We start from the raw sequence: 26946 nt of genomic DNA, 5'->3' as shown, positions 1-26946 counted from the left end.
CACATACCAGGATTGGGGGATGGGGAGGCCACACATACCAGGATAGGGGGGCCACACATACCAAGATTGGGGGATGAGGGGGCCACACATACCAGTATTGGGGGATGAGGGGGGCCACACATACCAGGATTGGGGGATGAGGGGGCTCACACATACAAGGATTGAGGGATGAGGAAGCCATGCATATCAAGATTGGGGGAAGAGGGGGCCCACACATACCAGGATTGGGAGATGAGGCCATGCATACCAGGGATTGGGGGATGAGGGGGCCCACACATACCAGGATTGGGGGATGAGGGGGCCCACACATACCAGGTTTGGGGGATGAGTGGACCCACACATACCAGGATTGGAGGATGAGGGGCCCACACATACCAGGATTGGGGGATGAGGGGGCCCACACATACCAGGATTGGGGGATGAGGGGGCCCACACATACCAGGATCGGTGGGATGAGGAGGCCCATGCATACCAGGATTGGGGGGGATGAGGGGCCATGCATACCAGGATTGGGGGGGTGAGGGTGCTCTGCATACCAGGATTGGGGGGATGAGGGGGCCATGCATATCAGGATTGGGGGATGAGGGGGCGATGCATGCCAGGATTGGGGGATGAGGAGGCCATGCATACCAGGATTGGGGGATGAGGGGGCCATGCATACCAGGATTGGGGGATGAGAGGGCCATGCATACCAGGATTGGGGGATGAGGGGGCCATGCATACCAGGATTGGGGGATGAGGGGTGCCATGCATACCAGGATTGGGGGATGAGGGGTACCATGCGTACCAGGATTGGGGGATGAGGGGTGCCATACATACCAGGACTGGGGGATGTGGGGTGTCATACGTACAAAGGATTGGGGGATGAGGGGTGCCATACATACCAGGATGGGGAAAAGTACCAGTAGCTGTTGCATTAGGCTTATACTCGAGTCAATACGTTTTCCCAGTTTTTGTGTTAAAATTAGGGGCCTCGACTTATACTCGGGTCGGCTTATTTAAAATATACGGTATTTTTAAATCAGTGAGTGCGTGGTGCCCATAATACTGCAGGACTGTGGGGTAAATTATACTATATGGGGGGCTGCATTTTATCCTAAGGGGTGTGTAATATACTGTATGGAGGACTATGGGGAGTGCATTATATTCTATGGCGGACCATAGGAAGTTAATTACACTATATGGAGGATTATGGTGGGCGCATTATACTATATGGAGGATTATGGGGGGCACATTATACTATATGGAGGATTATGGGTGGCGTATTATACTGTATGTAAGGCTATGTGGAGCCATTGTAATATTTTGAGGGCTATGTGGGGGGACCATTATACTGTATGAAAGCAATTATACGGTGTGAAGGTTTGTGGGGGGGCCATCATACTGTTTGGAGGGCTAATATGGGCCATTATACTGTATGGAGGGCTGTATGGGAGTCACAGTTGGGGGATTATACTGTGTTAGGGTCACCATACTTTGCCTTGGGAGTTGAAGTGGGGAACAATAAGGTCATTATACTGTGCATGTGGAAGAATGCACCATGGGGGTATCATACTGTGTTTGGGGGGCACTTTTGTTGGCATCATACTTTATGGGGCAATGAAAGAGGAATCTAGGACTTCAGCAGGAGGAAAATTACTATGTAAAGGATGGATCTGCTCTTCTGTGACACAGACAAATATTTTATTTTATTTTTTTTTGGGGGGGGGGGCCCAATTAGAGCTTCTGCTATGAGTCCCCATGATTTCTATGTACGACTCTGGGGGGGGGGGGGGGGGCATTTTGATGTGTGTGTACTATGGGGGCACCATACTGTGTATTGGAGAAAGTACTGATGAAGCACTATGCTGTGTGATGGATACTGTGGTGGGCATTATTCTGTGTAGTGTGTCATTGTGGGGGCATCGGCGCACCGCTAATAGCGGGAGAACATGCAGCCGCTATGGGGCCTGTGAGTCAGGGGGGAACCTGGTGTAAGCGCTGACATCAGCTCCCGCCTTGCATTGTGCTTTCAACTGTATCGGCATCCTGGAAGCCATACAGTTGAAAGTAATGAGGGAAGAGGGAGCCATCAGCTTACACTCTCTCCTCCATCAATCTCCCGCTGCGTCTGACATCTCAGCGCAGTTGGCACGATGGTGTCACTACATCGCGCCACTGTACCAAGCAATGCAGAGCTGCAGAACACATGCTGCTTTGTTGTGGGCCATCATACTATTTGGAGGGCTATGTGAGGGGCCATTATACTATTTGGAGGTCTATTTGGGGGGCCATCATAATATGTGGAGACCTAATGGAGGGCCATCATACTATTTGAAAGGCTACTTGGGGGCCATCATACTATTTGGACTGCTGTGTGGGTGGCCATCATATTAATTGGAGTACTGTGTGGGAGTCATCATACTATTTGAAGGGCTATTTGTGGGGCCATTATACTATTTGGATGGCTATTTTAGAGGCCATCATGCTATTTGAGGGGAATCATACTATTTAGAAGGCTATTTGAGGAGCCATTATACTATTTAGATTGCTATTTTGGGGACCATCATGCTAATTGGAGGGTTATCATACTATTTGGAGAGCTATTTTGGGGACCATCATGCTAATTGGAGGGCCATTATACTATTTGGAGGACTATTTGGGGGCCATTATATTATTTGGAGGGCTGAGTGGGGGTCATTATACTGTTTGGAGGGCTGTGTGAGGTCCAAATATACTGTTTGGAGGGTTATTCGGGGGCCATTATACTGTGTAAAGATTTGTGCAGAGGCCATTATAATAATTGAATGACTATTTAGGGGCCATTATATTATTTGGAGGACTGTGTGGGGGCCATGGGGGCTATTATACTGTATGTAGGTTCATTATACAGTGTGGATGGTTGTGTGAGGGCCACTATACCGTGTGGATGGTTGTGTGAGGGCCATTATATTGTTTGAAGGGGTGTGCGGGGGCAATTATACTGTGTGGAGGGTTTTGTAGGAGTCATTACACTAAGTAGAGTGTTGTGCTGCGGCCAGTATACTGTTTGAAGGGCTAGTGGGGGCCATTATGTGTGTGGGCCATTAAATAATGTGAAGGGTTGTGTGGGGGCCATTATACTGTGTGGAGGGTTATGTGGGGGCCATTACACTGTGTGGAGGGTTGTGTGGGGGCTATTAAACACTGTGGAGGGTTATGTAGGGGCCATCATACCGTGTGGAGGGTTGCGAGAGCTACTATAGTATATGGAGGTACACTACTGTATGTAGTGCCACTATACAGTATTGAGGACCATCATACTGTTTGGAAGGCTGTGTAGGGGCAATCATATTATGTGTCGGGTTGTGGTGGAGCCATTATACTATGCGGAGGGTTGTGCGGGGGCCATTATACTATGCAGAGGGATGTGCAGGGGCCATTATACTATGCGGAGCGTTGTGCGGGGGCCAGAATACTATGTGGAGGGCTATGTGGGGGCCATTTATACTGTTGGAGGGTTAGTAGGGGTCATTATAATGTGTGGGGTCCATTATACTATTTGGAGGGCTAGTGGGGGCCATTATACTGTGTGGAGGGTTGTGTTGGGACCATCATACATACATACATTTTCTTTTTAATTTTTGATCATGTTTTTTTCAATTTTCTATAGCACTATCAAAATGTGAACTATTGCAATTTTAAAACTGGCCACTAGGCCTTATAAAAATGGCATACTCCCTACTCTATTCAGATGACTCGTCAGCAGTCATCCTCATGACACGCAAGATTACAGTGAGAGATAATACCTCTTTATACAGTAGGTGACAATAGGTGATGTCACAGCTCACCTACTCCCCCTCCCTGCACAATGACCTTTGCGCACATTACAGCATCCCTAGAAAATACTTCTATACAGACAAATATGCTATGAGTCAGAATACTGGTGCTAGTGTCCATGTGAAGAACAGGAAGTAAAAGTCTTACGTTAGGCCTAGTAATCAATGTTAAAATTGCAAGATTTTTTTTAAAGCAACACTCTAGCATTTTTTTTATTTATTTCAACTGGAGTGATGCTTCTAATCTAAGTTCCCTGTCTCTAGTCTTATACTTACCAGTCTCCATCTTGAGCTCTTCCCAGTGCCTCTCCGGTCCCGATCCACCATCTTGTGACTGCAACTTGTGACAGACCGGAAGTCAGAGGAAACGGTCACAAGCTCTCCGTGTAAGTCTATAACAGCCTCGCCCTGAACTCGTTCTGACTCTCATAGACTTACATTGAGTTTTGACTTCCAGATCGCCCATCAAATATTGCTGGAGACCAAACAGAGGGGCGCAAAGAATGACAGAAGATGGCGACTGAGAAGTATAAGAATAGGGGCAGGGAACGTACATTGGTGACACCACTTCAGCGCTGCAGTAATAAAAAAAAACTCTGCAGTGGTGCTTTAATATAGATAGTGATATGAAAAATAAAGTAAAAAAAAAACATTAAAAAGTGCATAGAATATTTCTTTTAAAAGACCCGATTTCTTCCAAGCTGCAGACATGGCCAGATGGCAATTAATATGGCTGCTATCTTTCCTAATTAAGAACATTGAACAAGATAGTTGACAATACCTGTGAGAGCCATATTCACCTCTTTAAAAAATAAATAAAAAAGAAATAATAATATATATATGATTATATTTCTATGTATATATATGTATATATATAGATATATAAACACACATATATATATATTATATATATATATATATATATATATATATATATACACACAGAAGAAAATGGACATATACAAGGAACAGATTTAATTACGGTAAATAAAGAGAAATGTTATATAGGATCATTTATAAGGAAATAATGATACATTCATAAATCCTACATCTTTGATTTACGCAAATGTGTACTGTATAATATTATATATATTAAACATATATATATATATATATATATATATATATATATACATATATAGTACAGACCAAAAGTTTGGACACACCTTCTCATTTAAAGATTTTTCTGTATTTTCATGACTATGAAAATTGTACATTCACACTGAAGGCATCAAAACTATGAATTAACACATGTAGAATTATATACTCAACAAAAAAGAGTAAAACAACTGAAAATATGTCTTATATTCTAGGTTCTTCAAAGTATCCACCTTTTGCTTTGATGACTGCTTTGCACACTCTTGGCATTCTCTTGATGAGCTTCAAGAGGTAGTCACCGGAAATGGTCTTCCAACAATCTTGAAGGAGTTCCCAGAGATGCTTAGCACTTGTTGGCCCTTTTGCCTTCTCTCTGTGGTCCAGCTCACCTCAAACCATCTCGATTGGGTTCAGGTCTGGTGACTGTGGAGGCCAGGTCATCTGGCGTAGCACCCCATCACTCTCCTTCTTGGTCAAATAGCCCTTACACAGCCTGGAGGTGTGTTTGGGGTCACTGTCCTGTTGAAAAATAAATGATGGTCCAACTAAACGCAAACCGGATGGAACAGCATGCCGCTGCAAGATGCTGTGGTAGCCATGCTGGTTCAGTATGCCTTCAATTTTGAATAAATCCCCAAGAGTGTCACCAGCAAAGCACCCCCACACCATCACACCTCCTCCTCCATGCTTCACGGTGGGAACCAGGCATGTAGAGTCCATCCGTTCACCTTTTCTTCGACTCACAAAGACACGGTGGTTGGAACCAAAGATCTCAAATTTGGACTCATCAGACCAAAGCACAGATGTCCACTGGTCTAATGTCCATTCCTTGTGTTCTTTAGCCCAAACTTGTCTCTTCTGCTTGTTGCCTGTCCTTAGCAGTGGTTTCCTAGCAGCTATTTTACCATGAAGGCCTGCTGCACAAAGTCTCCTCTTAACAGTTGTTGAAGAGATGTGTCTGCTGCTAGAACTCTGTGTGGCATTGACCTGGTGTCTAATCTGAGCTGCAGTTAACCTGCGATTTCTGAGGCTGGAGACTTGGATAAACTTATCCTCAGAAGCAGAGGTGACTCTTGGTCTTCCTTTCCTGGGGCGGTCCTCATGTGAGCCAGTTTCTTTGTAGCGCTTGAAGGTTTTTGCAACTGCACTTGGGGACACTTTCAAAGTTTTCCCAATTTTTCGCACTGACTGACCTTCATTTCTTAAAGTAATGATGGCCACTCGTTTTTCTTTACTTAGCTGCTTTTTTCTTGCCATAATACAGATTCTAACAATCTATTCAGTAGGACTATCAGCTGTGTATCCACCAGACTTCTGCACAACACAACTGATGGTCCCAACCCCATTTATAAGGCAAGAAATCCCACTTATTAAACCTGACAGGGTACACTGTGAAGAGAAAACCATTTCCGGTGACTACCTCTTGAAGCTCATCAAGAGAATGCCAAGAGTGTGCAAAGCAGTCATCAAAGCAAAAGGTGGCTACTTTGAAGAACCTAGAATATAAGACATATTTTCAGTTGTTTCACACTTTTTTGTTAAGTATATAATTCCACATGTGTTAATTCATAGTTTTGATGCCTTCAGTGTGAATGTACAATTTTCATAGTCATGAAAATACAGAAAAATCTTTAAATGAGAAGGTGTGTCCAAACTTTTGGTCTGTACTGTATATATATATATATATATATATATATATATATATCTGCACAGTGAAACCCAAGACGGTACATCCCATGGGGCATCGAAAAGATTAGCACACGGTAACATAATCCCAGTCTTCTATGTTAAGAGGCATGAAAATAGTACCTAGACCTATGGTCACGTGAACAACAGGGCTCCGGATTGGACCAGTCTTGTATGGCCTCTTGTGATACTTGTCAGTTCCCAGATAGAGTTATCAAGGTGATATCCCGACCGCATTTAAAAAATCAAATTGGGCCCTTGGGGGATTAAATATTGTTTATTTAGGCTTTTAAAGTTCATTTATATCTGGAACGTCAATCATCGTTTAGTCATTCATACAGGGCAGGAATATAATACATTATATCAGTATTACCGTAGCTAGGGTTAGTAATCTCTGGGATTATCTTTAAACTAACACTGTAATGCCGCACAGTGCTACAAACTAAAAGGCATCTGATTTACAAAATATCAATTTAAGTATAAACATTCCACAAATTAAAAAAAGTTTTTTTCATTGTAGCAGAGTTGATTTTGAGATGGGACTGTATATTCGGAGTTTAGATTATGCAGTGGGCTTGTTGTTCTATCTATCTATCTATCTATCTATCTATCTATCTATCACGCAGATAGCGCGTGCACTGTAATTTAACCTTTTCCTTTCCATTATTGCAACAACGGTTAAATAATCTGATTAAATAATTTTTTTTTTGCAAAACAGTCATAATTGTTTGCGCTATAATTGTTCCCGTCTCCGCATGGGTTGGCGCTGCGCCCCCTTTTTATTTATTTACCTGTTTAAAGCCGTTAGCAGGTGTCCAGCAGCTGTGACCAGCTCCCTTCTCCCGTCTAAGACTGGAAGAAAACGACCCCCCATAACTGGGGCAGCAAAACTCCGAATCTGGGTGGAAGAAGGGGGGCTCAAGAAAGGTCAAGGGGAGGGAAACACCCACTGTTTTAAGTGGGACTCTGGCCCCCCCTACTGTTCAGAAGACTTCACAGGTCACCTCAGATATGTGACAATGCCAAATAGATATTTCTTAGAAATCTGTGCCATAGAGCTTACACTCCATATAGGTCTATAAGTCATGGATAGATATAATGGATAGATATAATATGTAGAATCCTTTACAGCAATTATTACTATAAACTGTCCAATATTATCATGGAATAATAAAATATTTGAACAATAAAGCTCATTTATACAATTGAATGCATATAATTATCACTATGTCATCACCCTTATGTGAATGTATGGATGGACACAAGGTATTAATTAACATTTAAGTGTCTGGAACCAGTCATTTACACTTCGTATTAACAATAACACGGAAGATTTTTAATTATATCAAAAGACAATATTCCAAATTCATCATGTATAGAGAAAAATGTTTTTGACTGAATTTTCTGATTTTTGGGCACTTTCAAAACATTTTGATGGAATGCAACTGAAAATGAAGGGCTGTGTGCACCCTCCCACCCCACCATGAAGGTGGTCTTCTTAATTTAACAGCACCCCCCACTCACACACAGCCATACACACACAAGGGAACATCTCCAAATTCTGCTGTCCTGCTTGGTCTATAATTAGTGCGTAAATTGAGCTTAAACTCAAGTGTGCCCCCTCCCCAATAACCAGTGTAAGCAGCTGTTCCTACACTTGTCCTGCCCCTTGTACGTGTCACTCCTCACCCCCCCTAGAGAGTGTCCAATCCTGTTAGGGTGCAGATCACATTTCGGTATAATTGCAAGACATAACCAGGCCGGGGGGTGATTGAAAAGTCTCACAACTGCTCGGGGCCCCCAGTGCTGCTCTCTGCTCTCCTGCCACAGGTAAGAGAAGGGTGAGGGGGGGTTTGAAGGACACCCCTCCAACATGGGGAATCTTCACTAATGTGAAAATTGGGAAGAAAATAGTGGAAGCACCACACAGTCTTCATCAATATTTTTTATTTAGTCCTGGATTAAATACAATGTATCAGAAGAAGAGGTGTAGAAAACTGTAATATCTGATGCAACTCAATGGCCAAGGACATAACCTGGAAACAGTTTCCACTAGCAGACCACTGGTCACAATGGTCATATAGGAAACAAAGGATTTAAGAGAATATCCCCATAATACTGTACTTTATTAGTAAGATCCCACTTTAAACCCCTTGGCGAAGTCACTGCACAAGAACTGCAGAGAGCAGGAATCCAGGCTAAGCCTGAGAATGGCAAGACTGATGTCATTAATGTCACCCTGGCAGAAGTCCAGCATAGTGTTGGGGGCCACCTGAGAGCCTGCCTAATAAAACTGCCTCCTGTGAATGTCTATCTATCTAGATTGTATTTATCTATCTATCTAGATTGTATTTATCTATCTATCCATCCATCTTTCTATTTGTTTATTTATTGTTTTATCAATCAACAGAATAATCAGAACATTCCAATTCAAATGAAAAATTGTATCAACTATGTAGTAACGTTTCTACCTACTTATTGGGGCATTTATCAAAGGCAAAGACTGTAGAAAAATTGCTTCATGGGTCAATTCACATTATTTTCTTGAATCAGAATTCTGCCATTCTTTTGTTTTATCTATCTATCTATCTATCTATCTATCTATCAATTTATCTATCACATATCTATCTATCTATCTATCTATCTATCTATCTATCTATCCCATATCTATCTATCTATCTATCTATCTATCTATCCCATATCTATCTATCTATCTATCTATCTATAATCTCTTGAATCCATTGAGGGATGGCTACCACCAAAAATTGTATTGAAAAGTGGTTTTATGTGTGTGTGTTTGTGGGAGGGAGGGGGTGGTCTTCTTAAAGAAAATGGCCAATATGCATAAAATATGGTGGAAGCTTAATTTTATTACAGGATATCTGATATCTGGCCAGGATAAAAGGGTGGTCTTCATAAAGGGATGGTCTTTTGAAGGCTGTACAAAGATGGTTGACAATAAACATGCGCAAAGTGGTCTTCTACCTTCTGATCAGGGAAGGATCTAGAGGTCATGGTCTGACTATGTGTGTCATTTATATAAATAATCACATGTATTGCAGAAGCATCAGCACCAGCGCTACATAGCAGGGAATGCTTGTGGTGGTATGTGTTGGGTAGACTTCACAGGACAGGTGCCATTGTTTGTCATCACATGCTATATTTATTGGTCGGGCATTGCATGGGTAGATGTTTTATGTGACTTAGATGCCTGAGAGGTTGATATTTGGAGCACAGGATGATTAGAAGTAATTGGTTCCAGCTGTCTTTACAGTCAGGACTCGGAGAGGTGTCACACTGACAAAATGGATCTTCTGGCCTTCAGAGGCCTTGAAACTTAAAGTCAGTTCCTTTAAACCCTTATCTGGAAGGTATAAACATGATTACACACCAAAATATGACAGGTATACTCTTGAAACACACACCTCCATGAATGCTCATAAAATACACACCTCCTAAATGCAAAGGTCTTCTCTACATACTACTAAGAACATGGGACTTCTTTATGCATGGACCTTGCCATGAAGCAAAAGCTTCCAATCTTGGCTAACCCAAAAGGAAAACAAAATGCTGGCTGTAAATTGTCTCAAAAATGGCTCTACTCTCAGGTCCAAATCACCTTTAAAGGACATTCCCAGAGGTCCTAAAATAGACAAGAATGCCCAGTTGTCTCCAGCCCTCCTCTCTTTCCCGGCTCATGTAACATCTGAGTCATGCAGGCAGCAGTGCTGGCTTCCCAAGTTTTCCTTACAGGGTGGAAGTCTAAATTAAGCCGTAGTGTCGCACTGCTATCTTGCCTTCCATTAGACTAACATCAGGTCCATGGATTAGAGTAAAGGTTCCTTTAAGGATAAAACAAAAGTGAAGAGACCCATATAAAATCAATAAATGCCACATTTAATGTTGTGTAATACATAAGGTATGTGGTGGTCTAGGAAGATGGTTAATCTCATTGTGTTCTTATATGGATATAAAACAAGTACTGCAACAATAAATAGGGGCATATGCATAAAATATCTTGCAACAAAGCATAGGCTCTTCTATCTATCTATCTATCTATCTATCTATCTATCTATCTATCTATCTCTCTATCTATTTTAATGTTTAATATATGTTTTAGTGCAGCCACCAACTAAAATGTGGTTAACGCTTCCAAGTTCTCACATTCTTAATTTATTCTGTTTTTTTTCAGCCGACCAAAAGCCACCATGTCTGACACAGAAGAAGTGTAAGTATCTAGAGAACAGGTGTCCCAAAACTAGAATATGGCTGATGTTGGGTAACGCTTTCTTGCGTCAATATATATATATATATATATATATATATATATACATATGATGTATCTAACCGTGTTCTGCCTCCGGTTCTTCTTTTTTTTATCTGGATGGTTTGGTATTGACCAGGGAGGCTTTATATTTCTAAATATATTATCTAGCTATCTATTTATCATAAACCTACTAATACAGATTTTATTTCAGAAGCATATTACTTTAACCTGCATGTATAGTTGGAATTTATGCCCATAGAAAACAGAGAAATGAGCATATCTGCCATGAGCAGTTAGGAGACTTAGTTCATATTTTGGGAAGATATGTGTGATATAGATACAAAAAGTCAAAACAAATAAAACAAGTTTCATTTTAAAATGTAACATATTTTTCTCTTTTTTATCCTTTTGTTCTCCTTTCCCTTGTGATCTGTCTCTTTTTCATCATCTGTCAGTGAGCAGGTGGAGGGTGAGTAAAGCTCCAAACTCATTTACTTCATATATAACATCCTTACTTTTTTTTTTGCTGCAGCCAAGATGCATGATTAAATTATTTACGGGGAAAATTAATAAGGGTTGTATGAGATCAGCAATCTGGGTCTCCTTTTCATATAAATAGGAGCTGATTTGCAGTCCCCAGCAGGGACAACTAAGCAGTGAGACTGAGCAGTGGTGTTCTGCTTGATACACTGATAGTATCCAGCCACTGTCAGAGCTGATAACAGCAGCTCCTATGGGTGTCAGACCCCCACCATTCTGATATCCATGTCCTATCCAAAAGGAAAGGTCATCAATATCACTGTAGTGGACAACCCCTTCAACATTGCTTTATTTCAAACAATGCTATATATACAAAAGATGCAAGGTTGAATTTGTCATTTGGCACAACAGAGGGCTCATTCAGACGTCAATGGTTTTTCTCATACTCAGATAACAGTCCAGATTCCATTTGGTCAGTGTCATTTTTTAACTCCATAATTTGGTCTGAGTTTCATCACTTTTTCTTGGATAAGAAACAAACAAAAATAAGAATTCCCCTATCTTTCCCTATATAGCAGTCATAAAAAATGGTTAGAACATAGACGGCACCCGAGTGCTATCCGATTTTTTCACTTACCCATAGACTTGTATTACCAATTTTGATCCGTTGGGTCCTTGAAAAATCACAGACATGTGAACGCCCCCCATTCGCTGTTGTAGGTACGCGTGCTATCCGTTAAAACCACAGCAGCGGTCGTATGCAAAAAATGGATGCCTGAATGAGCCCTAAGTGTGACATCAAGTTAAACCTATAGCATTATATTTATGTATGCACAAAAGAAAGGATCAATGACAAGCACAACTCTGCTACATCTGTATTTTTCATTTATTTACTGTGATCTGTGTGATGTGAGGGCAAAGGATAACAATACAAGTTGCTCTTTTGGGGCATAAAGATACCCAAAGAAATCCACCCACTACTTAAAATATATAACCTTTAGGGTAGGGTCACACATCAGTATAATAAATCGTTCAGAGTTTCATCCAGAAAAGTGGACTGATTTTTTTCTCGCTTGTCATTCGTATGCAATCCGTTTTTTACAGCAGAAACTATTAACCATTTACAGTTTCCTGTGTTACAGAATTACAATGTATCTGAAAAAATCGGATGTTATACTGTGTCTCTGTATGTCTGATGTTTTGTCGGATCGCAATGGGACCGAAAATATGGTCATCTACACGAGCCCTATGGCTTTGTTCATACATTGCGGACGCGTTCCTTTTTTTTCCATCTGTGACAGAATCACATTGTTTTTTGCTGTGAATTTGCAAAATTGCGGCAAAATAATAAAAAAAAGTAACTTGTGAACGCGGCCTTATTGTTGCTCACTAAAATGTAATCAATACTTACTAAGATCTGTCTCTTTAAAGTGCAGATTAAAAAAACATTAACCATTAAGTTGGAGCATGGAACCGTTGTACTGCGGTAATTGTAAGCAAACAGGCAGCGGTCTGCAGATAATGTCTGTAAAGCGCTGTGGAATTAATGGCACCATATAAGTGAGTAAAATATATAAATAAACATTAAACTGTGATAACCAGTGACTTCTCAGCATTAACAAAAGGGAGAATTACTGTCCAACAAATGTTTCACCTAGGAATCAGTGTCATCAGGGGAGCAATGGCCCCAAAAGGGCAACTGGTAATTAATTAATTAATTGATGTTTGTTCCCCACTACGTAGCGGGGTTTTGTGTATTAATGACAAAACTTATCAAACTCCTTTCTGCTACCCTGAATTCTAACACCTGCTCCCTTTCTTATTTCCACTCCTTTCAGATACTCAGACTGATCCCACCACTGACTAATGACTGCTCATCCCTTTTCTTCTCATTTAATTAACATCTGTACTTTTCATTTCCGACAATTAACAAGTTTTTCTTTCTAGCGAGATCATCAGTGTACTGGATGACATACAGTGATTTCATTGATCTGCTGTATAACTCACTAACAGGAACTCTACTGCCCCCTGCTGGCCTGTGTGCTAAATAACCATTATTAAACTTTACATAGGTCCCATGCAGCAGAAGACTTTTTAACCATGATATTCCACAAACTAGAATTAAATATTTTCTATTTTGACTGCTTTAAGAGGAATTAAGCTTTAAGTATTAGTTACATAGAACCTAGATCATCGTGCACTGAGCCGTGATGTCACTCGGTGGGTGGTAGGGTGAGATCATGCACTGAGCCGTGATGTCACTCTGTAGGTGGTAGGGTGACATCATCATGCACTGAGCCGTGATGTCACTCTGTGGGTGGTAGGGGGAGATCATCATGCACTGAGCCGTGATGTCACTCTGTGGGTGGTAGGGTGACATCATCGTGCACTGAGCCGTGATGTCACTCTGTGGGTGGTAGGGTGAGATCATCATGCACTGAGCCGTGATGTCACTCTGTGGGTGGTAGGGTGACATCATCATGCACTGAGCCGTGATGTCACTCTGTGGGTGGTAGGGTGACATCATCATGCACTGAGAAGTGATGTCACTCTGTAGGTGGCAGGGTGAGATCATCATGCACTGAGCCATGATGTCACTCTGTGGGTGGTAGGGTGACATCATCGTGCACTGAGCCGTGACGTCACTCTGTGGGTGGTAAGGTGAGATCATCATGCACTGAGCCATGATGTCACTCTGTGGGTGGTAGGGTGACATCATCGTGCACTGAGCCGTGATGTCACTCTGTGGGTGGTAGGGTGAGATCATCATGCACTGAGCCGTGATGTCACTCTGTGGGTGGTAGGGTGACATCATCGTGCACTGAGCCGTGATGTCACTCTGTGGGTGGTAGGGTGAGATCATCATGCACTGAGCCGTGATGTCACTCTGTGGGTGGTAGGGTGACATCATCGTGCACTGAGCCGTGATGTCACTCTGTGGGTGGTAGGGTGAGATCATCATGCACTGAGCCGTGATGTCACTCTGTGGGTGGTAGGGTGACATCATCGTGCACTGAGCCGTGATGTCACTCTGTGGGTGGTAGGGTGAGATCATCATGCACTGAGCCGTGTTGTCACTCTGTGGGTGGTAGGGTGACATCATCATGCACTGAGCCGTGATGTCACTCAGTGGGTGGTAGGGTGAGATCATCATGCACTGAGCCGTGATGTCACTCTGTGGGTGGTAGGGTGACATCATCATGCACTGAGCCGTGATGTCACTCTGTGGGTGGTAGGGTGAGATCATCATGCACTGAGCCGTGTTGTCACTCTGTGGGTGGTAGGGTGACATCATCATGCACTGAGCCGTGATGTCACTCAGTGGGTGGTAGGGTGAAACGTGCACATGAGTTTACTTCCTCTTATGCAGAACTATTCTCTGTTCCTGTTCTTTCTCGTAGTTGTGTTTTCTTGTGTCGCTGTACGTTTCCGTAGCCGAGGTGACATCTGTCAGTGCTGCTTACGTTGCTTGTTGCTTTTTGTCCCTGTTTATATGACTTTTTAATTTTTTTTTATGTCCACACACAAACAGAAGAATACGAAGAAGGTAAATGGGTGATCTCCTTCTCTTCACCTGACCACTAAGCCCTAACGCTGTAACACTGATTCTCTACAATGTCACTAATGTCACTTACCCCTTCACTTCAAACAACATGGCCGCCCGCTGCCATTTACAATATATGCGGTTGGTATTGTACAATGGCTCTGCAGTGAAGAAGTCACACGCCGCTGGTCATTTAGCCCAATTAACATATATAACCGGGCAGCCAATTTCAATGACTTCTATCTGATACGCGGACGTTAGTCACTTTTATAAGCGTGCAGTGTATTTGACCTCCTGAAATCCTCAGCTCCACTCAAATGATGTCATAATGACATTTATGGGGTTTCGGTTTTCACCACATTATCGGTCGTTGTGCTGCCTTGCGCTCGCTGAAGGTGCATCATCATCATCATCATCAGCCTCTGACCTGATATAAGGAATATAATACTCACAAATACAGTAATACCATGTGATTCCCAGTGTCATAGCTATTGTCTTCCCCATGGCATTTTTGCCTTCCTCTGTATCAAAACGTTAGGCTGCAGGTTGCCCCCGATGGACTTAAGTTTACCGTAAACCTTAAAAACGACGAAACTACGTCTCCGACAGAAATTTGGGGATTTAAGCAATATTTATTATACCAGATTATTGTTATTCAAAGAAGATCTGACACCAGGTTAAAAATGGGCAGTTTTTGCTCTTACTTTGCATCCTTATTTTGCTTTTTTTAAAAAAATCCGCCATATGATTCCAGAGATATGGGTCTTTTTATTTAGTATAAATTTTTATGGTCTTTATCAAGGGGGTGTGGCTCAGACAGCAGCCTAAAGACACGCCCCCAGGGAACCCTGTGAGCCACGCCCCAGGGAACCCTGTGAGCCATGCCCCCTTGTAAAGACCATAAAAATAAGCACTGAATAAAAAGGCCTGTATCTTTAAAACAGTATGGCGGATTTTTTTTTTAAAAAAGGCATACTCAGGGAAGCAGAGGGTATAAATTAATAGGAAAAACTGCCCGCTTTTGACCTTTCCTCTTTTAAAGGGTAACCCAGTTTCGCTCATTTCCACATCAGGAGGTGAGCAGGATCGATCACACATGTCACACGGCAGGTATCGCGCACCTGTTCTAAAAATCTCAATCTATTTTTGTTTACCCTACATTATGGGTGAGCTAGGTATCGGACCCCCACCGATCTGACACTGATGACCTCTCTTAAGTCATCAATATCATAGTAGTGGATGATCCCTTTAAGAAAACCCTTCTACTTATAAAAGCCTACAGAGCATTATGACATCAGGAGCGATGGAGGATTAATACAGCATGAACATGTTTTATATCTATTGACATTTTGTTTCTTATAACAAGAGATTTATAAAAATCAGGTTCAATGTAAAAACTCCTGATTAGAGCGCGTGCATGTCAGTCTGTCCACATGTGGCTACATGGAGTTATGTCTCTGTACATTCACAGGTATGGATGTGCTGGAGGAGAGAACATTCATGTTTCCCATTACTGTGTGTGTAGTGCGTTACGTTACATATGGCTATAGTGTGTCCATTCTGCGGTGCATTGCAGCTGTCACTTCTTCTGTGCTCCATAGGTCCTTGCAGCCTGCTAACGTGATTTGCTTTATCTGTTTTCTTGCCTCCTCTCCTTGCTCTTGCCGCAATGTCATAATGTCTGGCAGAAGAAGCACAAGAAGGTATGTCTTAGTCTCCTAGACTAGTTAATGTGTGGGGTAAATTTGCAAATTGAACCATGTTATGTACATTAGAAGTAGAGCTATAGGGGGTGCAGAGGTAGCGGTCACCCCTATGCCCTGGTGCAGAAGTAGCGGTCACCCCTATGCCCTGGTGCAGAAGTAGCGGTCACCCCTATGCCCTGGTGCAGAGGTAGCGGTCACCACTATGCCCTGGTGCAGAGGTAGCGGTCACCCCTATGCCCTGGTGCAGAGGTAGCGGTTACCCCTATGCCCTGGTGCAGAAGTAGCGGTCACCCCTATGCCCTGGTGCAGAGGTAGCGGTCACCCCTATGCCCTGGTGCAGAGGTAGCGGTCACCCCTATGCCCTGGTGCAAAGGTAGCGGGCACCCCTATGCCCTGCTGCAGAGGTAGCGGGCACACCTATGCCCTGGTGCAGAGGTAGCAGTCACCCCTATGCCCTGGTGCAGAGGTAGCGGTCATCCCTATGCCCTGGTCCAGAAGTAGCGGTCACCCCGATGCCCTGGTGCAGAAGTAGCGGTCACCCCTATGCCGTGGTGCAGAAGTAGCGGTCACCCCTATGCCCTGGTGCTGAAGTAGTGGTCACCCCTATGCCCTGGTGCAAAGGTAGCTGTCACCCTTATGCCCTAGTGCAGAGGTATCTCTCACCGCTATGCCCTGGTGCAGAGGTAGCGGTCACCCCTATGCCCTGGTGCAGAGGTAGCGGTCACCCCTATGCCCTGGTGCTGAAGTAGCGGTCACCCCTATGCCCTGGTGCAGAGGTAGCGGTCACCCCTATGCCCTGGTGCAGAGGTAGCGGTCACCCCTATGCCCTGGTGCAGAAGTAGCGGTCACCCCTATGCCCTGGTGCAGAGGTAGCGGTCACCCCTATGCCCTGGTACAGAGGTAGCTGTCACCCCTATGCCCAGGTGCAGAGGTAGCGGTCGCCCCTATGCCCTGGTGCAGAGGTAGCGGTCACCCTTATGCCCTAGTGCGGAAGTAGCGGTCACCCCTATGCCCTGGTGCAGAAGTAGTGGTCACCCCTATGCCCTGGTGCAGAGGTAGCGGTCACCCCTATGCCCTGGTGCAAAGGTAGCTGTCACCCTTATGCCCTAGTGCAGAGGTATCTCTCACCGCTATGCCCTGGTGCAGAGGTAGCAGTCACCGCTATGCCCTGGTGCAGAGGTAGCGGTCACCCCTATGCCCTGGTGCAGAGGTAGCGGTCACCCCTATGCCCTGGTGCAGAAGTAGCGGTCACCCCTATGCCCTGGTGCAGAGGTAGCGGTCACCCCTATGCCCTGGTGCAGAGGTAGCGGTCACCCCTATGCCCTGGTGCAGAAGTAGCGGTCACCCCTATGCCCTGGTGCAGAGGTAGCAGTCACCCCTATGCCCTGGTGCAGAGGTAGCGGTCACCCCTATGCCCTGGTGCAGAGGTAGCGGTCACCCCTATGCCCTGGTACAGAGGTAGCGGTCACCCCTATGCCCTGGTGCAGAAGTAGCGGTCACCCCTATGCCCTGGTGCAGAGGTAGCGGTCACCCCTATGCCCTGGTACAGAGGTAGCTTTCACCCCTATGCCCTGGTGCAGAGGTAGCGGTCACCCCTATGCCCTGGTGCAGAGGTAGCGGTCACCCTTATGCCCTAGTGCGGAAGTAGCGGTCACCCCTATGCCCTGGTGCAGAAGTAGCGGTCACCCCTATGCCCTGGTGCAAAGGTAGCTGTCACCCTTATGCCCTAGTGCAGAGGTATCTCTCACCGCTATGCCCTGGTGCAGAGGTAGCGGTCACCGCTATGCCCTGGTGCAGAGGTAGCGGTCACCCCTATGCCCTGGTGCAGAGGTAGCGGTCACCACTATGCCCTGGTGCAGAAGTAGCGGTCACCCCTATGCCCTGGTGCAGAAGTAGCGGTCACCCCTATGCCCTGGTGCAGAGGTAGCGGTCACCCCTATGCCCTGGTGCAGAAGTAGCGGTCACCCCTATGCCCTGGTGCAGAGGTAGCGGTCACCCCTATGCCCTGGTACAGAGGTAGCTTTCACCCCTATGCCCTGGTGCAGAGGTAGCGGTCACCCCTATGCCCTGGTGCAGAGGTAGCGGTCACCCTTATGCCCTAGTGCGGAAGTAGCGGTCACCCCTATGCCCTGGTGCAGAAGTAGCGGTCACCCCTATGCCCTGGTGCAGAGGTAGCGGTCACCGCTATGCCCTGGTGCAGAGGTAGCGGTCACCGCTATGCCCTGGTGCAGAGGTAGCGGTCACCCCTATGCCCTGGTGCAGAGGTAGCGGTCACCACTATGCCCTGGTGCAGAAGTAGCGGTCACCCCTATGCCCTGGTGCAGAGGTAGCGGTCACCCCTATGCCCTGGTGCAGAGGTAGCGGTCACCCCTATGCCCTGGTGCAGAGGTAGCGGTCACCCCTATGCCCTGGTGCAGAAGTAGCGGTCACCCCTATGCCCTGGTGCAGAGGTAGCGGTCACCCCTATGCCCTGGTGCAGAGGTAGCGGTCACCCCTATGCCCTGGTGCAGAGGTAGCGGTCACCCCTATGCCCTGGTGCAGAAGTAGCGGTCACCCCTATGCCCTGGTGCAGAGGTAGCGGTCACCCCTATGCCCTGGTGCAGAAGTAGCGGTCACCCCTATGCCCTGGTGCAGAGGTAGCGGTCACCCCTATGCCCTGGTGCAGAGGTAGCGGTCACCCCTATGCCCTGGTGCAGAGGTAGCTGTCATCCCTATGCCCTGGTGCAGAGGTAGCTGTCACCCCTATGCCCTGGTGCAGAGGTAGCGGTCACCCCTATGCCCTGGTGCAGAGGTAGCTGTCACCCCTATGCCCTGGTGCAGAGGTAGCTGTCACCCCTATGCCCTAGTGTCTAAGGGGTCCTAAAGACTCTTCTGTCGTATAAGAGGACACCAATGTCATAAATAGTACCTGGTAGGTGAAATGATCCTGTCAGATTGTGGCATGTAGGCCCTGGAGCTAAAGAACTTGTCACTTGCCAGAAATGATTTTTGATGTAAATGTCGCTGTTCTCCTGAATCTGGAGCTGCTCTTCTTTTGTTTTTGCTCCTCTTCATTCCTGAGTTACGGACACCTCTTCCTTGTAAAGAAATCTGGTCTGTTTAGCCAAGTGGGCATGACCCTCAGCTTTTCTCTTTGGGAGTATTTTGAGGACTATGCCCAGTCGGCTAAACAGACTAGATTTATATACAAAGAGGAGGGGGTCATGTCTTAAAAACGGAGAAACACAGAGATAAAAGATAAATATCAATAGGTTTAGGAGAACGGCTGCATTTACACCAAGTAAGAGAAAAAAATCCATATGAACATGGACCGCACATCCAAAAGTCATACATTGATCTAATGCCTAGCCCTTATTAAGGTACACATCTGCTTACTACATACACTTATTATTGTGAACAGATTAAACACATTTGGTAAATTTATGTTATCTGCAAAAAAGATTAATGATTAGATATTTATTAGTCAACATACAATGACGTTTCCCTTTGAAATTAACAATAAAAGGTACAAAAGTCTAAAGGGGTTTATGAGTTTGGAAGAAATAGTTTATTGCCAAGAAACAGCACCACCTTTGTCCAGGTCTGGTATTGCATTTAAAGGGGTTCTCCAAGAATGAAATAAAATGGTCCCTGTTATGTAATTCAAACGGCAGCCCATCCTAGTCACATTTCAGGACAGGCTGCAGTTTGAAGAAATACTGCTCCCTAGACCTGCGTCTCCACTGACAGAGGAGCTGATTGTAAGCACACATACCAGAGAGCTGCTGGAGACGGGCTGTAACAGGAGAAATACATTTTCTAGTTGGCTAACTGAGCACAAAGGATTTTGTTTCTCTAGTCTGAGTCCTCCATGAGAAGTCAGCCGAGAAGATTTATTTCTTCTTCCGTCACAGCCCTTCTCTGGCAGCTCACCAGTAGGTGTGCTTACAAGACAGCTCCTTTGTCAGTTGAGACACAGTTCTTGGGAGCTGTGCTTTTCAGACACTTTTTTCAAATCTCATGCTTTAAGTCTTAAGTCTTGAAAATGAAGAGGCTCAAAGTGAACTGGTGACAAGAATAAGCTTAGTACCACAATACATATTGAATAATGACTATATTGTCAGACACATTGAGTGTACAGGTGACTGTGTGCTCTGCCGTAGAGCTCTGTATCCCTCCGTGTTATGTAGTGTTGCAGCTTAATGTCTTGATAGCTCATTTGTCTTTTTTCCCTTTGTCTTTCATCCCTCTCTTCTTTATGAAACAATTGAAGAACCCCAAGAAGGTATGTGATCTGTTCACCATTCCCACCTACAAATATGAGGTGACCCCCAGAGCCCATTTTTTTTTCATATCTCCAAATCAGTATCTGTAAACATAAGGAGAGTGACTGCAGGGTAACCCAAAACTCATCTGTAAACCATGCGAATACTGGATTTTGATAGATGTTTATTTAAATGTAGTCAGGTGGCTGCCACCGGTGGTCCTAGATATTTAGTGCACAGGGATGGGACGTGCTTGCTGGTATCTGTGCTGCATGAGGCTCGCTGTGACCTTGAGATCATTGGGTGATATGATGTCTGCATCTTGGAGCCAGTGCTCTCTTGTCATTACGTGCAAAATACCAGCTCTGATGAGGAGTATGGCTTGGTGGTTTTTACTATTAATAATAGGAGCAAAGACCGTGCCCGCGTTGAGCCTTATTCAGATGGGCACAACACCTAGACATCCCCTTCCTATAGCTTCTACTTTACCAGATTTACAACCCTATGGATCCATTCCCTATGGCTCTCTAAATCTGGCTCAGTAGGACCAAGGAGGTGGGAGATCTAATCTAGGTATACAGACTGTGGACAGTTAAAGGGTCTTCCTACCATGTAGAGTGTTGGCATATTACTAGAATATGCCATCACTTTGTGATCGATAGAGGTCCAACCTCTTAGACCCTCACCGATCTTGAGATTGAAGGAGGTGCAGCACTGTGTCCCCTTCATGATTTTTCTCCTGCACAGAGGTCACCCTCCACCCACCTGTTCAGCAAATGAAAGGCAAAAATGAAAATGCTCTACTCCGGTACTGGGCAACCTTTTGTTTCTCAGGATCATTGGGGGTCTGATATCTGTTGGATCCCCACGGATCATAAATTGATGACCTATGCTAACAATATCCATCACTATACCATGGAAAAACCTCTTTAAATGGAATCTGTCTGAAGGTTTTTGCCACCTAATCTGAGAGCAGAATAATGTAGACACAGAGTCCCTGATTCCAGTGATATGTCACTTACTGGGCTGCTTGCTGCAGTTTTGATAAAATCACTGTTTTATCACCAGGACATTATCACTAGAGGACTAGTAAACCTGCTGTAATGTAATCCTCCATATTTATGAGCTCTGTATAACCCCGCCCACACCACTGATTGGCAGCTTTCTGCCTATGCAGTGTGTACACAGAAATCTACCAATCAGTGGTGTGGGCGGGGATATACAGAGCTCAGCATTCACAGAACTGGGAGATCTGCAGCAAAATAAAACAGTGATTTTATCAAAACTGCATCTCTAGAACCAGGATCACAGATTAGCCTGACTGGCCTGCACATGAAACCTAGTCAGGTAGGGATAATCTCCTGCTATTAAAACACTGATTGTACTGAAACTACAGCAAGTTGTTGAGAAATCCCTGGAATCAAGGCCTCTGCCTCTACATCATGCTGGGGCAGCAAAATCCTGGTGACAGATTCCCTTTAAACACCTAAGTCTATCTCAATAACGCCTGACGGTACATTCACACGTGCGTCTTTTTGCAGTATGTTTTTTTTAAAAAATTGATCATGATGGATCTTTGGATGGATTTTAATAATTTAGGACAAAGTGCATCAGTGATCATCAGTTCCATCATGATCAGTTGGAACAATTTTTTTTTTACATCATTCAGATAAGTAAACTGATGTTAGGATGAGATATTGAGCAAAGAGAGATACTGCAAATAAATGTAAGTGTGAAACCAGCCAGTAATAACTGTGACTTCAGCATGAAAATCTAAAATTTGCAGCTCAATCAATGCACTTTTTTTTTATTTACAACAGCAATGATGATCTGCCCTTTTTTTATAATGCTACCTATTATTATGCATTGGCTTTTATTTTGCACTTTCTTTTTTCTTCTACCTGCCTTGCTTTCTAACCTTTGACTACCTGTACCCCAATCTTGGCTTTTGCATTACTGCTTGAACTATGTTGCCTTGCCACTTAAGAAGAAGAACCTGAAGTTGAGGAGATAGCAGTTCAAGAAGAGGAAAGTTATCAGGTGGCTGAGGAGGAAGGTAAGACCCATTAAAAAGACCTTCCTCAATATTTCACCTACCGCCTCCTACAATGTCTCTTTAAAACGAGTCAGTATCACTGGTTCCTACTTATCTAGCAATTCTGAATGCAGGATTGGTTGGTAATCTGTGCATATTGACATGTAATGTCTGCCTCCGCCTGTTTCAATGCCGATTTTGCATGGCAACTGCCTATATCAGCAATGCTAAGAAGTCGAAGTTTAGCAAAGTCCTCACCTACTTTTTGAGAAAAGTTTTTGCACTTGATAAAGAACATCAAACACCCACCACCTCAGGAAAGAGTGTGATCCCGTCAGAAGTTCTGTGCATGAGAAGCTTGATGGTCTGCAATAATAACTGGTTGGTTAATAAGTTGCTTTTTCACATAGGAGAACAGGAGATAAGTGAGCTAACAATTTCTTTTCACTTACAGAACACGGAGAAGAATATGATGGTATTTTATTTCCACTTTTTCTTTCCATTTCTTCCCAATGGATTTAAAGCCTCTCCCTTTCCTATGTGTTTACAGGCTGGGCCAAGACTGTTGGTCAGTGGTGGGCAATCATAGTTTTTCAGGGGCTTTAGGAGTAAGCAAGGGGTTGTCTCAAGTTCTTAAATGGGTAAAATTGCAAAGCGCTTGTTAAAACAAACAACTTTGCAATTTTCATCTTATGAAAAATCCTCTCCGTTCTGAAGAATTGATGAATTTTTAGTTTTATACTGTATAGTTCGTCACCTTAGTTACTGGCCACTCTGTGGTCTCGGAGTGGCCTGTTTTCTACTGTAGGTAAGTAGCTTGAAGCACTATCAGGCTTTATGCTTTAGAACCTGTTTGCTCTACTCTGAAGCAGGCCAGATCAATAGATCCAACCTGCTTCAGTCCCCTGCACTTCTTCCATGCTGCAGAGGCAACGTTACCTCTGCAAGCACCCTTGGAGAGCATGAACTGTCAATCTTCAGCAACACACTGCTTTAAGGCAAAAAAGAAACTGGTAGCCAGGAGCGGTGCACTCCTGAAGATACAATCGCTTTAATCTCATTATAGATGGCTAATCTAGAGACTAAATTAGATGATATGAAGATATAAAGGGGTTTTGGGGATCTAGTGTTGCCTACCTCTGCCATGAAGCTGGAACAGACATAATAGTTACTCAGTCACTTCAAATTCATTCTTAGGAAAGGATTTGAAACATGTGGACCCAGTGATACAACTGAAAGCACCACTGTCACTAGCAGCTGTGTACTGTGCCTGGTATCTCGCTGAAAAGGACATGAGAGATGAGGATTGTTGGGATACCCCGTCAGTCAGCTGCTGACTCAGAAGAAGCCCGGGTATCCTGATTGGGTGAGAGAAGCCGCTTATAGAGTCCTTCCCCCAATGCTCCTCCTTCAAGTCCTTTTCAGATAAATGCCAGGCATAGTGTATGGTCTCACATGACTGTGGCATTTCATGATTGTATCAGATGTGACCATATTTAAATCTTAATAAGCAACTTCACAATTATTAAACCATATTCACTAACACAATTCTATGTCTGTTCCAGAAGGTTTGGCTCATCCTGGTTTTAATTTTTGACCTCCCTCTCTTTATTAACTAAATATATTTTCCCCCTTTCCCTTTCCTTTGAATTGATGGATAGATCTGCAGATGTAGCACGTTTTCTTCTTCCCTCTACTTCCAACAGCCTAATCTCCTGTGTTTTCTGGACATGAAGCCCATGTATTCCCCTTGTTGGCCTAAAGTCTCTCCTCCATTTTCCATATCTTCTCTTTCTTACCTTCTCTCTACCTTTCCCTCTCTGCCTGTCTCCCTATTTCTACCTTGAACATGAAAAAGATAAAACTTTTTTTGAACGAAAAAACAAACAAAACTATTGATATTCTCCAGAGGTGTACCTTTTGGCTACTTTTCCAACAAAATGCAATTTTAGCCTCGTATCTGTGCAAGCTCCTTTCTCCAATCCATTGGTGCAAAAAAATCTAATCTATCCATCCTCTTGCAGACCTTATTTGTCCCTTTATGCACACCTCCATTTGTCAGAGTCTATCCACCTGTAAGTGTCCGGCTTTAGACTGGCTTCACACGTAGTGGTAGTGTGCTGAAATTGTTTTACCATAATTTGCCACTTGTTTATTGGCCTAAACTTTTTTTTACACGTGAAAACGGTATGTAGAAAATAAATGTGTTTAACATGTAAAAACATGTAAAAACTGAGCTGCGAAAAAAAAAAGTTGCTATGCCATGTGGTTTAGCTGCACAGCACACTATGGTAAGTGTCAACGTGACCGCGTTACGACTCTGTCCGACCGCTGAACTGTATGAAGCTGTAAGATAGCGCCACTTGAAGTCTGTGGAGCCATACGGCGCCTCAATATGCCTCCCATTTACATACAGTAAGTATTTTCTTATTAAAGAACTTTGTATCACATTTTTACATTTATCGACTTCCTTCCAAGTCTACTCTTTGATGCACTTGCATGCAGCTCTTTGTTGCTGTCATCCATCTTCTGCCTATGAGAATTTCCATCTTCTTGCACCATTATGCTCGTATCTGTCTACGGCTCCAATCTCCCATCTACTTAAACTTCTGTAATAGCTGCATGCATCTCCTCTCTCCCATTCATCTCCATTTCGACTCTCTAATCCATCGTCATGTACCTTCACATTCTTATCTGTATACGGCTCCACTTTCTCACCTACATGTCCTCTACTGTTTATTTCTACCATCCTGATTACCTGGGTATAGGTGCTCTATTCCATCTATCTGAACAAATTTCTACTTGTTCGCTTTCTGCTTCCTTATCCGTCTTTATTTCCTATCACTTTACAGTCTGTATACAAAGAGCTGTCCTCTCCTATCATTTTAATTATATCTACCTGCACCTTTTCTCTCCTATACATCTACGTGGAGAATTTTCTTAGCAATTTCTGGATCTCTCCAATCTCCCATCTGTAGATCCATTCTTCCTTCCATCCTATTCTCCTATTTGGCTGCATAATGATATGCTTTCTTATCTAGCAGCCTATAGCGCTTTCTAGCTGCGTATAGCTCCGCTCTGCAATGTATCTGCATGTGAAGCCACTCTACTATCAATCTACTTATAGCTCCATGCTACCTGTCTGCCCGTAGCTCCACTTGCCAGTTGGGCTGTTCATAGTTCCACTCTCCAGTCTATCTGCATGTAAATGCATTGTACTACCTCCACTCTATTTTCTTTTTGGCTGTAGCTTCATTTTCCAATCTATATGCATGTAAATCCATTCTTCTATATATCTGCTTGTAGCTCCAATCTCTTATCAATGTATAACTCAGCTCTTCAATCTATATGCCTGTATGGCTTCCCTCTCTAATCTACTTGTCCATATGACTTCCTCTCCAATATATCTGTCTATATGGCTCCCCCCTCCAATCTGCCTATATGACTCCCCCCTCCAATCTATCTGCATGTACAGCCCCCCTCCAATCTATCTTCCCATATGGCTCCCACCTCCAATGTACCTGCCTGTACAGCTTCCCTCTCCAATCTATCTGCCTATATGACTCCCCCCTCTAATCTGTCTGTATAGCTCACCCTTCCAATCTATCTGTCTATACGGCTCCCCCCTCCAATCTATCTGACTGTACAGCTCCCCCCTCCAATCTATCTGCCTGTACAGCTACCCCCTCCAATCTGTCTGTCTATATGGCTCCCCCCTCCAATTTATCTGCCTATATGACTCCCCCCTCCAATCTATCTGTCTATATGGCTCTCCCCTCCAATCTATCTGCCTGTACAGCTTCCCTCTCCAATCTATCTGCCTATATGACTCCCCCCTCTAATCTGTCTGTATAGCTCACCCTTCCAATCTATCTGTCTATATGGCTCCCCCCTCCAATCTATCTGTCTATATGGCTCCCACCTCCAATCTATCTGACCGTACAGCTCCCCCCTCCAATCTATCTGCCTATATGGCTCCCACCTCCAATCTATCTGTCTATATGGCTCCCACCTCCAATCTATCTGACTGTATGGCTCCCACCTCCAATCTATCTGCATATATGGCTCCCACCTCCAATCTATCTGTCT

The 26946-nt window shown here is 44.0% G+C and overlaps 2 protein-coding genes across 9 annotated transcripts in view; one reads left to right on the top strand and one right to left on the bottom strand.

Moving 5' to 3' along the window:
• PRR33 (proline rich 33) overlaps positions 1–7505 on the bottom strand; it is a 37208-nt gene extending 29703 nt beyond the window's left edge. For all 6 annotated transcript variants that reach the window (XR_012252772.1, XR_012252775.1, XR_012252776.1 and 3 more), the window contains exon 1: positions 7373–7505. The gene's annotated coding sequence lies outside the window, so the exon portion shown is untranslated. The remainder of the gene's footprint in view (positions 1–7372) is intronic.
• Positions 7506–8274: 769 nt separating this feature from the next.
• The window catches only part of TNNT3 (troponin T3, fast skeletal type), a 55624-nt gene continuing 36952 nt past the window's right edge, over positions 8275–26946 (top strand). The window contains exons 1-3 of one of the 3 annotated variants that reach the window (XM_073658754.1): positions 8275–8411; positions 10774–10809; positions 11304–11317. In XM_073658754.1, coding sequence (XP_073514855.1) covers positions 10790–10809; positions 11304–11317 — 34 coding nt within the window. In that variant the 5' untranslated portion in view covers positions 8275–8411; positions 10774–10789. Of the gene's footprint in view, positions 8412–10292; positions 10501–10773; positions 10810–11303; positions 11318–26946 lie in introns of those variants that run through there. The other 2 variants (XM_073658755.1, XM_073658753.1) reach the window with 2 other exon arrangements.

This window comes from Phyllobates terribilis, unplaced genomic scaffold, assembly GCF_046119375.1.
Source record: "Phyllobates terribilis strain yellow unplaced genomic scaffold, ASM4611937v1 Scaffold_13__5_contigs__length_258822181, whole genome shotgun sequence".
NCBI classification, from domain to species: Eukaryota; Metazoa; Chordata; class Amphibia; order Anura; family Dendrobatidae; genus Phyllobates; species Phyllobates terribilis.
This window is presented reverse-complemented; position numbering and strand designations above follow the sequence as displayed.